The following is a 13,684-nucleotide window of genomic DNA, read 5'->3' on the forward strand; positions in this document are numbered from 1 at the left end:
AAGACCTTTTTTCAGTTTGGTATGCTTTTGTCACTATTTGGCAGGTATAAATTCAGCAGAATTGTTTTGCAACACAAAGTGAATATGTACCAGAAAAAAGCAATTTAATATATCCAACCAAATTTAGGTCGGACTGTTACTAACTTTAGCATCTTCCAGTGAGTTGTTTTCAACAAATATAATAATATCAGTTTTCCTGCAACGGTTGAAAATTATCCAGAAGCAGTAAACCTTATGTCAGTCATAAACGTATTGTTCTATTCAAGACGGATCAGGAGAGGTGATAGGTTTTTCACAAATTTATTCGTAACGAGTAAGAATAAAAGGTTTTTTTTTTCAGAAAATGAACTTTATACATATAGCAAATTATATATGAAGTTCGCGCGAATTTCAATTTTGCATGTTGGCCCCCTTTAAATACAGCCTTCACTTCCCGCCCTGCTCTCACATAGTCCGAAGCATACGACAGTGGCGTAGAAGCCTTTTTTAAATAATATGACAGTACTATCCAACGTACATTGACAAATGTAGTGTTGATCAGAGGTTTGGAACAGACCCGGTTATTATCAAGTGAGCTGTTGAAAAAGTTTGACTACGTTTATCTTGATAGATGATGCAAACTTTATAAAAGAAAATAATAAAAATGAGAATGAAACCGATATGATGGGAAAGAAGGGCACAAGGGAAGTATATGTTTCCATTTGGTGAGAGTCATAAAAATCGGAAGGAAAGCCTCAATTAGACAATAAATCAGAGGGTGAATATTATTTAGTGTGATGTCAGTTAGGTCGTGGAGTGGAGACTCAGACGGCATTACCAGAGTAACTCGGGCGCTAAACGCCTCCGATTTCTCAAACAATATCTATTTCGACACCCCAACATAAGATATATCTGGTAATCTGGTATCGCACTCTCGCATATCATCTATTACTACGTTAACACCGCTCTCTGCAGGTTCAGAACGAGACTAAAGGTATTACGGTACCAATTGTTTTTCCATATACCTCAATGCTAATGTTTTGTGAAATAAATATATTTTCTATCCTACTTGAGCATGCATGTCACACACTGTCATAGAGAACAATGCTAGATTGTCAATTTGACAATGACATAACCAGGTACTCCATTGCATTTAAGAGAGATAACTCTACTGGAACTAGACAGGGGTAAGAGTTATCTAGTCACAACAAGCACATTTTCAGCCATGTGTACCGTATTTAAAAAAAAAAATCATAAAAAATACAAAATATGATCTAGATAGAAATTAACACAAGCTCACATGTTGCCAAGAGGCTCAACTTTTTTTAAGCCAAACAGAAAGTACAACTCTTACATAATGCACCAATCACAGCTAGTGTTGTTCTTTAATTCTGAATACAATGTTCCTACACCTTAAGCTCCGCCCACCTGGACTTGCGCAATTGGTACCGTTATACCTATAGGCTAGAGATTCATGCACAGAAGTCTGTATATATGGTTTTGAAACTGAGAATTTTGGATCAGAAGTTAAGTTGGAAGAAGGGACTCTCACTAACTTAAACAACTCAATGAATCATTATTTGGCATGTAATACAAAATGCGTTTGGAGGACACCCAGCTTCCAGATGTCCGTCTGATTCATTATTATTTTGACGTACTCAGTAGAAATATGGAAATTAGCCAAAACAAAACGGCTATTTTAGAACATACTGTTAAGCATTTGAAACATTGTTTTTATACAACAGCTAAATGCAACTGATAATTTAGTTTGATTTTTTATTTCTCTTCCATACGTACTACAATAGTGTTCCTATATGTACATGACACACAAACTTAGCTGAATCGATAAACTTCAAATGCATTTCCAATTGTAGGTTTTGGCTTGTTGCCACCAGTACATGTTCAACCGCCTGTGCACAGAGGTAAATAAAATAAGTGTGCTGTCATAAAGTTGAAGAAAAGTGAGTGTTGACGTATTCTTGTATCTGACATGAAGACATCTGTTATAAAACTGCCAAGCCTATAGACATAACATGTCATGTTTGACACATGCCACCCTTAAAATATTAGTTTGCAACATCATCGTCATCATCATGATTATGATGAATTAACGACTTCTCTAAGACATTGAAGACTTCATCTGATGTTAGAAATGCTCCAATTTGCAAGCGCTAATGTAAAATCTAGTATGAAGCTGTTGAAAAGATATATTTTCTTTAAAAAACAGAATTGCAAGGAGTTCAGTTTTCTTCATGTTTTTCATGCATTGCAATGAATATTTGCAAAACACAAACATAACATACAATGGCTATTCAAGACAAAATCAAGTAAAACATTTAAAAAAATAAACTAATTTTGTACTTGCTTCTCATTCGTCATGGACCAGCGTAGGATTCTATCTGAGTTTTCAGAATTGGGTTCTATGCGCTGTTTGCATTCTCTGCATAATAACAAGAAGAAGACTAAAAGACTCTTGATCAATACATTCTTTTCTTCCTTTCATATTAACTCAAGCACCGTGCCAAGACGATCCCATGGCTAGATGTGATGTGTTACGCGAATTTATCTGTGCCGATCCAAAAACAGCCCAGTACTGTCCCAAAAGTTGCTATTTGTGTTCAGGTTTGTGTAACCTGTAACGTCATCAACAACACACTATGTAACAATCTCCTACACGTCCATGAAAGTGCCCCATTATAGATCGATAAGTGTACAGTAATTATTTTCAATCATTCACGTCGCGAATCTGAGCTACAAAAGTCACTGTGATAAATATAGTTATTAAGTCAATTAAATTACATTGTGATAAATATAGTTATTAAGTCAATTAAATTACATTGTGATGAATATAGTTATTAAGTCAATTAAATTACATTTAGTATGCCGAATTTCTGGTACCATGATGTTCATTTTGGGACTGAAATGTAAACTACACAGGAAAACGATGCTAAGCTATATAATACATAACGAAGATGATTTCAGACTATGCACATACACGGGAAACCAGATCATAAGGCCGTCATATTTGTCGAAACTACTCCGAGAATCCACCTAGTTCCAATAGTAGGTCTGTGCAACTTGCTGCACAGAATCAGTTACTCTTGGTGGTATTTTCGTTAGTTACAAAGACGAAAGTTGCTTTAAATCAAATGTTAATGATTCTTCATTTAGCTGAAGAAATGCTTCGCACGCTCAAAATAGGCAAGTACATTAAAAAGCATTCGATTGCGGTAAAGATATCAATATATTGTTATTTACAAAGGTAGTAAAGCTCATAAAAATCGATTAGCACTTAACATTCTACATATTTTATGGTGAATAAAGTCGTCATGCCACAAGCAGCTGGTTTTCATTGAACTTTATATTAGAATATACGCGAGGGTAGGCATACCGCCATGCTTCTTTCTCCTTGGACTAAGTCCCACCCTCCAGACTCTATGTTAATCAAACGTCCAAGGAACAGCACATTTTTGTCGTGCTATACAATCTGTTTTCATGTTTGCGATTGTATATTGTATAAAGTAATATTTATGTTTTCATTTGTTATTAATTTTTATGCTATAACCCTGACATCCCCATCTGTCTCCCTTTTATAACAGGGAAACAAAATGTGATGGCTTGAAATATCTTCTTCCGGATTACAAATTCTAAAACAATTGTTTTATTTATTCAAACATTTATGTACATTTCGTCTTGGTCTTTAATGATGGATTCCAATCCTCTTCTGAAACGTTATGCCGCCAAGTTCTAAATATTGATTATTTTATTTTTAAAATGCATGTCAATGTACATATATATTTTATTTGATCCTCAACATTACAAATCTGCTTCAAGGACAGGTAGCATTAGTATTGCAGTCTTTCATAAAGCTGCTTTGTTATTTTAGAAAACATTTGGAACGGGTATTAGTAACCAATGAGTTCAATGGGAAATAATTTCAATTCAACTAATCAAACTCATTTTCAATACCGCATAGTTCTATTTTAACATGGGTACACTTATCATTTCAGACGCTGTGACAGGTGAAATCATTGGGAAATAAAAGAGTATATTGGAATATGTTGGTTATCAGTTATATATACATATTTATTTTTAAATTGAAGACAAGAGGTTGTACATGAACTTTATATTATTTTGTGTTTCTCTTCCTCAAATGATCTATTTATTTGGAGAAACATATATCCCAAAACTTCCTCTCACACAAATGATCGATTCATTTGGAGATATGCATATCCTAAGTCCTTCTCTCACACAGATGCTCTATTTATTTGGAGATACGCATATCCCAAAACTTTCTCTCACACAAATTGTCGATTCATTTGGAGATATGCATATCTCAAAACTTTCTCTCACACAGATCGTCGAATCATTTGGAGATACGCATATCCAAAAAATGTGACGATGAACACTTAGAGTACATTTTATAACTGAAAATATTAAGTAATTTACTAATGTAAAAAATATGGTGACTTTAATTTCAGTCGCGGTCCTCTTCTTTTGAAAGAAAACTGACACGTAACAGCGTCAAACTGGTGTGAAACTTTCCCAAGCTATTTTTTAATCTACCAATCTGTTTTCAAGGACACAAAACCATTAAAGACGATTACGCAAAATTAAACCAGAGCAAACAAATAAAGCACATAACGTAAGTACAATAGAGAATCATCACGTTTGCTGTATTTATGGATATGGACAGTTAAATAATAAATAAACGAGCAAGGTTGAGCGAGGTTGAACGTTGTTACTTTTAAGTTATTGTAAAATGATTCACAATACCCTCAATGGCATTTTGTCCCATAATACATTGTAAGCATACAGTCTGTACGCATAATACATTGTATGTATATACCCTGTATGTTGCTAAGCGCCCTCTATACTTAGCATGATGTTGCGTAATACACAATTTGGCATTATGTTGCGTAATACTCTGTATGGCATGATGTTGCGAAATAACATGTATGGTATTATGTTGCAAAATACCTTGCATGGCACGATGTTGCGCAATACCTGCATTTGTGTGGGAAAATATGAACGAGTTTTGGGATGGAATACCGCACCACCTTGGGAGTGAAGTATATCCTTCTGACAAAACAAGATCATATCTTCCCATACAAATGCAGGAACCTTTTTATTATATGCTCATTTTATTTTATTCTACCTAAATACACAAGCGCAGATTTGTCATTACACAATACATCATTATCAATGCGCACATAACTCCGCCCAGATAAATTTGAACTTAGTCGCGCACTCGATATAACTTTCGAAAGAAAATGGCGTGTCTAGTTAAAGTTTAAATTTGCAGTCATATTGTGAATGAATGCGCATTGCAACAACTTTTCCATTTGATCTGGAATGATTATATTTTGTATTTTGTTTCTATTCGACGAAAGTTTGTGATTTTTAGACTGGATTCATCTGTGCAAATTATACATGAAATACATCAGATTGAAGCTGCGCGACAGAAGCGTGTTTACATCTGCAAATGTGTTTCTGTGTGTCATTGAATGTTTTAAATCATAATGTGGGGAAAATATGAAGTCTTTCAAATGCAATTATCAAGAAGACGCTTTGGAATTTAATGCTTATTTCATTTTGAGTGCAGTAAGGAGTATGCAATTGCACTTATCATCGAAATTACAGCACAATTTCGAAATGTGTAATCCAGATTGAAAACCATTGACATGGCTCATGTAATTCGGATTCGCAGAATTAAGAAAATACATTTTGAAGAAATTCAGGATGTAAAACTGTAAGTATATTTTATTTTGCCATTCTTATCACTAGTTAAAGAAGAGAGTATATGACTTGTCACTTGCATGTTATTTGTAAGGACCTTATCTTGCGTCTGTTATATACTGTAGCAAGCTTAAATCCGTAACATTGTATCAACGCGGAATGTGCCAAGCAGCTGGTATGTGGCAGTCCACGAAACATCTGTTTTAGTTCATTCAGAAACAAATTTAAACAACCACAACGTAAAGAGCCTCTTACGCGAGTGTACATGATTTGTGTACAAATCAAAAGTGCTGGTGTCTGCGTCCATTGTTTATTTACAGTAGAAAGTAGTTCCTTTATGCACGTGAATGATATATGTGTAGTGTCGCGCGGGTTCAATATCGGGTAATATTGCACGATTCTGAAAATGTAAAGTTAACGGGGGAAAAAATGAGCATATAATAAAACAGATCAATTACAGACAAATACAGAGTGGGTAAATACCCTCAGCCCGAACAAGACTGGCAACCTCATCACCCCTCACAAAGACCAAATAACCTTGAAAAATAGATTTGCACTCCTACAGGAAGAGGAAAATTCCTTACACGAGGAGAAAGAATCAGAAAACAAATTAACTCTATTAACATCAACACCAATCCCCAAAAAGACTCAACAAAAGAGAAAAGCGTTATCTGGATCTAGCTCTTCACAGGAAGACGCGGTAGACGAGTTGAGAGTAGACACAGCAGAAACAACCCATAACAAAAACGAAGAAAAAATCCTGCAAAACGCAATACGGAAACAAAGAGTATAAAAGATGAATGATACAGACAAACAGATAGACACAGACAGCAAAAGTGACATTGAAAGCGGCAGAGAAGATGAGGAAGAGAGTGATGAAAATTTCGAGACCGGCATAGAATATGAAAGCGATACAGACGGGACACAACAAACGGAGAACACAATAGGAACGAAAACGGACATGGAGACAGGAAGCGCAATCGACAATACAACTGGAACTGGAGCTGACGAAAACTCTACTGATACTCCATTAAACAGTGCAATGGAAGGGGGGGGGGTCAGTGTCCCCTAAATTAAATTAAATCAAATTCAAATTAAATATAACTAAACTAAATAATATAGCAATTCTACTATTAAAAATAGTTAAAAATATTCCATACAACCGTAAAAAGCGGCAACTGGCGAATGACAAAAATGGAGGGAACGAACTTTCGTGTTTTGTCAATAAATATGAACGGGATTAATAAAGAAAAAATCCTGAAACTAAGTAATGGATTAAATTATGATATCTTGCTAATACAAGAAACTCATAATGGATTTACCAAAGAAATGATATCCTTATGCGAGGAAAAGTTAAACGGGATAATAATAACTAATAACTATATCGGAAATGATCTGAAAAGGGGGTGGCAACTTTGATAAAAAATGCAACTTTGATAAAAAATAAAAGTGGGATTAAATGGGAAAGGAAAGATGAAGGGCAGCAGCAGAGAGGGTGAACAGACCATAGAATTCCGACAAAACAAATAAAACAAACAAATAAATCATCTCGTAGAAAGGTCAAGATTTTACAAATGAACTTTTCCTTGAGATGTTTTATTTCTGTAATGGACGATTGTACTAATAAAACCTCAGTTCGAAATAGTATCTGAAAAAATAAAGTACTCTACGTGTTTATTTATTTCTTGTTTATTTTTTTGACGACCAACGTTGGTACGTACCCTCTCTGCTGCTATTAATTTACCACCATACCAAGTTTGATGAATATTTTTCAACGCGTTCTCGCTGTCGTTTTTCCTCATCTGTTTCATCTTCATCTGTTTCATCTTTATTTGTTCTATGTTTCAAGTAATATTCAAGTTCTGATGGTGGTTTTACTATTTTTGGATTTATGTTCTTTCTTTTTCTGTAATAGTTCATCAAACTTCGATATCGATCTCCACCGCAATTTTTGCAAATCTGATATAATCCTCTAACACCGTTGTTACAACCAACACAACTTCGTGGACCAGCATGAAGGGTTTTCTTTATAAGATAATTATGTTTCTTGCAATATTCTCCACGGCATTTTTTATTACATTTATCTGTTGTTCCTTGACGTAGCCACGCACACTTGTTCATTATATTAATGATATCTATTTAATTAAATTTAATTTTATCATCACCCCTGTTACCCAAATATTTTATCGAGACCCACACGATATCTTGTTCTTGGATCATGTAAATTTATTGTTATAAATCCATGCGGAGTAGCTTGCGCTCGTGAGAAGAAATTTTTGAATTTAATTATATCCATGTCACCACCACACCAAGTTTGATGAATATTTCGCAACGTGTGTGTGTCTACGCCATTAAACACAACTAAAATGTTGCAGTTGTCTCTGATCACCTTCGGAATTTGTGTATATCGTTGAGTAACATAGATCACGTCTGTATTTTTGTGTCTACCTCGGGAAAATATTCTGGCTGGATTTGATTGTTTATCTAGCATCACATCGTCGTATACAACTAAATTATTAATAAATCCGTCTATGGAATCTACGGATGGTGCTTCATCAATGTCGGTTATAAACTCTATAACATCATTATCCTCATCCAGTAATCGTGCGTTTTCATTGAAATCTTTAAGTACATCATAACATCGCTGATCATCAACGGATGGTGCTACTAAATATAATTTATCCCATTTCAACCATCTCATTATCAGATTAAGTAATAATTGCGTCTTACCCGATCCAGATGGTCCTATGATAATCATTCTGATGGAGTTCGGTAGCGCAGGATGGTGTTTAACTGGCTCTCGCTGCCGAGTTGCTGAGAAATCAATTATATCCATATATATTATAACATGAATTCATATTGTTTACGCTGTAAAGTTAAAACTCCAACCACTGATTTAGCTACGGTTATAACAAAAAACAAAAAAATAGCGTACGGTGGAAAATGTTCTATATGCGGTAGAAAGAAATTTTCGTTTTTACCTAATAAGCGCGGTGGTGATATTGCTAATATGATGTCAAAGTTTCCAGGTACTCCATGGGCTAAATACAGCGGAGAAAAACATCTACCAGGATATAATTATTGCGGTCCTGGTACTCGACTCGATATCAGGCTCGATGATCAAGATCAACCAAAACCAGGCGAGGAACCAGTAAACGCTATTGATCGAGCTTGTCATGCTCATGATGTAGCTTATAAAAGTCAAAATCTACAAGATAGGCATATTGCAGATGTAAAATTAATTCATTCATTAAATTCTATAAAAAATAAAAATATTAGAGAATCATTAGCTAATTGGTTAGTAAGATCCTCGATGAAAGGTAAATTAGCGATTGGGGCTGGTAATTAATAATGGAATCAATTTATTATTCACCGAGAGGATACTGGAGAGGCAAAGCAGCAATTGGTAAACTCGCTGATGCAGCGGCGGTTAAACATTCTACTGCTAGCGCGTGGTTGTCCAGGCAGGCAATATGGCAAATTTATCTACCACGTCCTAAACAAATTCAGTACGCGTATTTCGATGTCAGTGTTCCTAATGAAGTTCATCAAGCTGATATTCTGTTTTTACCGCATGATACTGTGCGTGGAAAAACGTACAAGTACGCGCTAACCGTAGTTGATGTTGCAAGTAGATATAAAGAAGCAGAGCCGCTATCAGCGAAAACATCATCTGAAGTAGCCGATGCGTTTGAACGAATTTATCAACGAGGACTCGGACCACAAGGTGGTCTGCGATGGCCACAGCTACTACAGGTTGATCCTGGTAAGGAATTTCTTGGTCCAGTATCATCGCTGATGAAACAACATAATACCAAAATACGACGAGGTCATACTGCAATTCACCGTGATCAAGCAATTGTTGAGCGATTTAATCGAACACTTGCTGAGCGGTTATTTGGATATCAATACGCGAGGGAATTTATTCAGGATAAAAGATCTCGCGAATGGGTTGCAAGATTACCAGGCGTGATAGCTGCATTAAATAATGAGATCACACGAACAACCAACATGAAACCCATTAGCGCGGTCACAAAAATAAATATACCAACACAACGAAAAGATGTTGGAAAACAAAAAATATTAGGTGATGTCACAGTCAGATATTTATATGAGCCTGGTGAACTTGAAGGTGGTAAAGCGAGAGCGACCGATCCTATTTGGAGTGTTACCACACACAAAATATCTACCGTGACAAGATCCACCGGGAGAAACGTAGGCGTTTCCAGACCTGCAATCTACAGATTAGATTCGGCCGCTCCTCAACGTGGATTTACACGTGAACAACTACAAATAATTTCCGCGGATACACAACTACCACCAAAATCACTCCGGTGATTTCGATCACTTAACTAGCACCCAAGGCGCTAGCGCCTCTACGTCGATTACACTCAAGACAGGTTAACATGGTATTTTCTCGTGTATGACCGCGACTATTATCTTTTCTATCTACGGTAAATTGTCTTGAATCATTACTCGAATACCGCCATAACATTATACAATTACAACTGGTGCAATGATTATTCTGCTGCTGTTTTAACTCAATAATAAATTCAACATCAAGATCAAAGTCACGTTTATTTTTTTTATCAGATTGTTTGTATCCGATTAATTTTTTTCTTATTATATCATCATCGATGATGTTAAATTTATCAACGATTTCAGGAATTATAATTCTACGTAATTGAGATATATTTCTGACCCTCGATACCGCCAAATAAACTAAATTTGACCACTCGATGCGATCGTCTACAATCCAGACTCGTGTATCAGAAATAGTTAATCCCTGAGACGAGTGGATTGTCATAGCGTATCCCAACACCCATGGAGATTTGTCAGCGTGTATTGCATCCTCGACCACACTGATATCAACGGCGACAATATCATTTAATACGAGATTTTGATTCTCAGTCTGTCCTGGAATATCAACATTAATATTCTGTTTTCGTGTATCTGATGGTCTATAACACAACGGTACGGGTAATTCTGAATATGTTTCTTTATGCAGCTGAAAAAACTGTTGTTGTAAAGCGTCTCTGATTATTTTTCTACTTGCTACGATCAAATCGGTGGGTCTCCACAAATTTAAAAAATCACTCATTGATGTCTCTGAGATCACTCCACGTATTATTTCACACTGAATTTTGTTTGATTGTAATCTGATTAATTTTTTAAACTCCCTCAAATTTGCATCAAGAGCTCTATGATCATCATCTATTTCTTCGTAATAATCAGCGAAATTTTTTAACCAATCATGTGGAGATGGTCCAACAAAAGGCGGCGGTTGACCATGATCGCCACACATTATTATAGCGTTATTTTTTGTCAACAACCAATCAAGAAACATTTTTAATGTATCCAATGACACCGTGCATATCTCATCCCAAATAATTATTTTAGGTATATATTTTTCTCCCATCCGTTCAGGAGTCCATGTATCTCCGCGCCACCGAAAGAAACTATGATACGTACACGATTGTACTTGCCGCTGTTTCATCTCACGTGCGAGTCTGTGTGTGGGTGTCAGCACGATTATATCTGAATTTCTAAAAACATTAATCGTTCGAGTTGTTTTGCCGCATCCACCAGGTCCATTGAGATATACTGTCTTATATCTAGTTATTGGATCACTCAACGATGGTGCCTTCGACATTTCTGATATTTTATTACCCTCACGATAAAAATCTCTCACTGGAACATCTGCTGATTCTGTGTAATTGTGTAATAGTTCCTTTTTTATTCTCCACGAACCCCATCGTTCATCATTACTTGTAAATTTCATAACAGGTTCTAAATATTTACTTGAAATATAAAACGAGTCCGTTGCGACTCTGACTGCGGTCTCAGGAAATCTATTAATCATCGATAATAAATTTATAGAAACATAGGCCAACATGGAAGATCTTAGATGAGTATATTGCGGGGATACGTCATTTATGTAACTAACGATCGTACCTAATTTTGTTCCGTCGGATAAATAAACACTCTCTCGATTTACAAATATATTTTTCGCCGTTGTGTCAGCGATTATAAAATCGTACTCGGCATCATCTAAAATTAATCGTGCGTGATGTCTTTTATAATCATATGCACCACCTTGAGTAAATTTACCTATAATTTTTCTACCGAGATCTTTTGCGGTTTTGAGTTTATTAGGAATATCATCCTTAAACTCGCTGATAACTTCAGAATCTGACATGGGCAACCAAACTTTGGTCTGTGCATGATATGATATAATCGCCTCACTGACCACCAACGATGTCAGTATCATACAATCTAGCATATATCGCAACAAAACTATAGGTGCCCAACGTTTTTCACAAAAATGTCTACCAAACCAAACATAACAAATCTTGTGAAGATTTTCGTTAAACTCGAACGATTCAATACAGGCGAATCCAGTCAGATCAAAATCAGGTAATGGTCCATTAATTGCCACTCGCGTCATCTCGTTTGTTGGGTGACCAAATCTTTCAAAGTACACAGAACAATCTCCGTATCCTAGAAAACTTCCCGGATAACATGCAACCATATCAACCGAAATAACATCGTTGTAATTATATTTGGTATTCCATAATCCGCCATGTCCATATTCGACGCAACTTGCGCGTACGTCCTCGAGTAAATCAAATCGTGTTGGTTTCCATGAATTTCGTTCTCTGGCGAAATGAGCCGCAACAGATGGAACGGTAAAACAATTAGTAATTTGTCAGTATTTTCCGCGTGCTTGTACTTGAAAAACGTCGCAAGATTTTTCATCTCGTCATGGAGGGATTCTGTTCGATATATTTCACCGTTCGGTTTGACAAACTGATCAAATTCACCCTCCTCATTACTTTTAAATAACCATACCGATACAGGATCGGTTTTACTTATTTCTTTAATAAAATCAAACATACTATCTGCCCCAGAATTATCTGGGGAGTAAAATCTAACAGTTCGATCACGTGGAAATATTGTTACCGCGTTAGTCCATGCGTGCGCGTTATGATCGATAATATTTATTGGAGCTCCCTTCGATTTATATTTCGACTGGTACAGTACTTCTCCCGTTATTGTCGCCACAGTTATTGGAAATTTTAATATTTTTCCTAACTCAGCAACATCTTTTATTGTAGCACCGGTATCCTTAACTGAATCAGCCCACGAGTTTATTTTTTCACGCCTTAAATCAGTTAATCCATTTCCACGCATCGCGTTTGTAAAGTGTTCTATTACTCGTTCAGCCACACAATTTAACCTTGAAAATTTCATCGGCGCTAGTTTATCAACGTTGGGTTTTTTATTTATCTCATAGATTCCATAAATAACCGCCGTTACAGGATATGCTCGCTCATAATACGGTTTGTCAATACCCGTCAGTAGACCCGGACTGGAATTTTTACTTAATATGACAGTTTTATTATTGCCAAGGACAGTATCATATTTGTCACGGATAATCCAACTACCTGTTTCTGTTAATACAATAAATTTTACTCTGAAGAAATATTTTTGATTGCCCTCGTATTCAGCGATGTAGTTAATGATAGTTGCCGCTCGCTTGTCGTTCACTGTGGCGTCCGTGACTTTGTCGACACTGACTTTGTCAGTGTTGCGTATAATCTTGAACGTTGACCATGTATGAGATGCACCATCCGTGTAAAATTCTTTCTTGGCGTCGTGAATTTTCGAGATCAAACTTTTATTTTTCGGATCAACCAGATCTCGTACTGGCAAGTCAGAAGATAATCTGTCAAGGTTGAATTTATATTTAACAGGCCTAGTTTGGGATAATCTCTCAAACTCGTTCATATAATTAAAACAAATATTTAAATAAAGAAAATTATATATATATATACAATGTCCCAATGCAGATGGTTGATGATCGGCTCAGTAAATCGATGCAACAAATCCTGTAGAAAGGAATTTTGTTGGATGCACTCACAAAACATACGACGAGGAAGTCTAGGACCAATACTATGTCTAC

At 36.0% G+C, this 13,684-nt stretch overlaps 1 protein-coding gene across 1 annotated transcript in view; it reads left to right on the forward strand.

The window, feature by feature from the left end:
• Positions 1-4,021, forward strand: part of LOC149794197 (uncharacterized) — a 40,792-nt gene extending 36,771 nt beyond the window's left edge. Inside the window, exons 8-10 of the mRNA XM_089966536.1 lie at positions 1,854-1,901; positions 2,494-2,601; positions 3,990-4,021. Coding sequence (XP_089822662.1) covers positions 1,854-1,901; positions 2,494-2,601; positions 3,990-4,021 — 188 coding nt within the window. The remainder of the gene's footprint in view (positions 1-1,853; positions 1,902-2,493; positions 2,602-3,989) is intronic.
• Positions 4,022-13,684: the final 9,663 nt, after the last annotated feature.

This window comes from Sinohyriopsis cumingii, chromosome 8, assembly GCF_028554795.1.
Source record: "Sinohyriopsis cumingii isolate HCF-2022 chromosome 8, ASM2855479v2, whole genome shotgun sequence".
NCBI classification, from domain to species: domain Eukaryota; kingdom Metazoa; phylum Mollusca; class Bivalvia; order Unionida; family Unionidae; genus Sinohyriopsis; species Sinohyriopsis cumingii.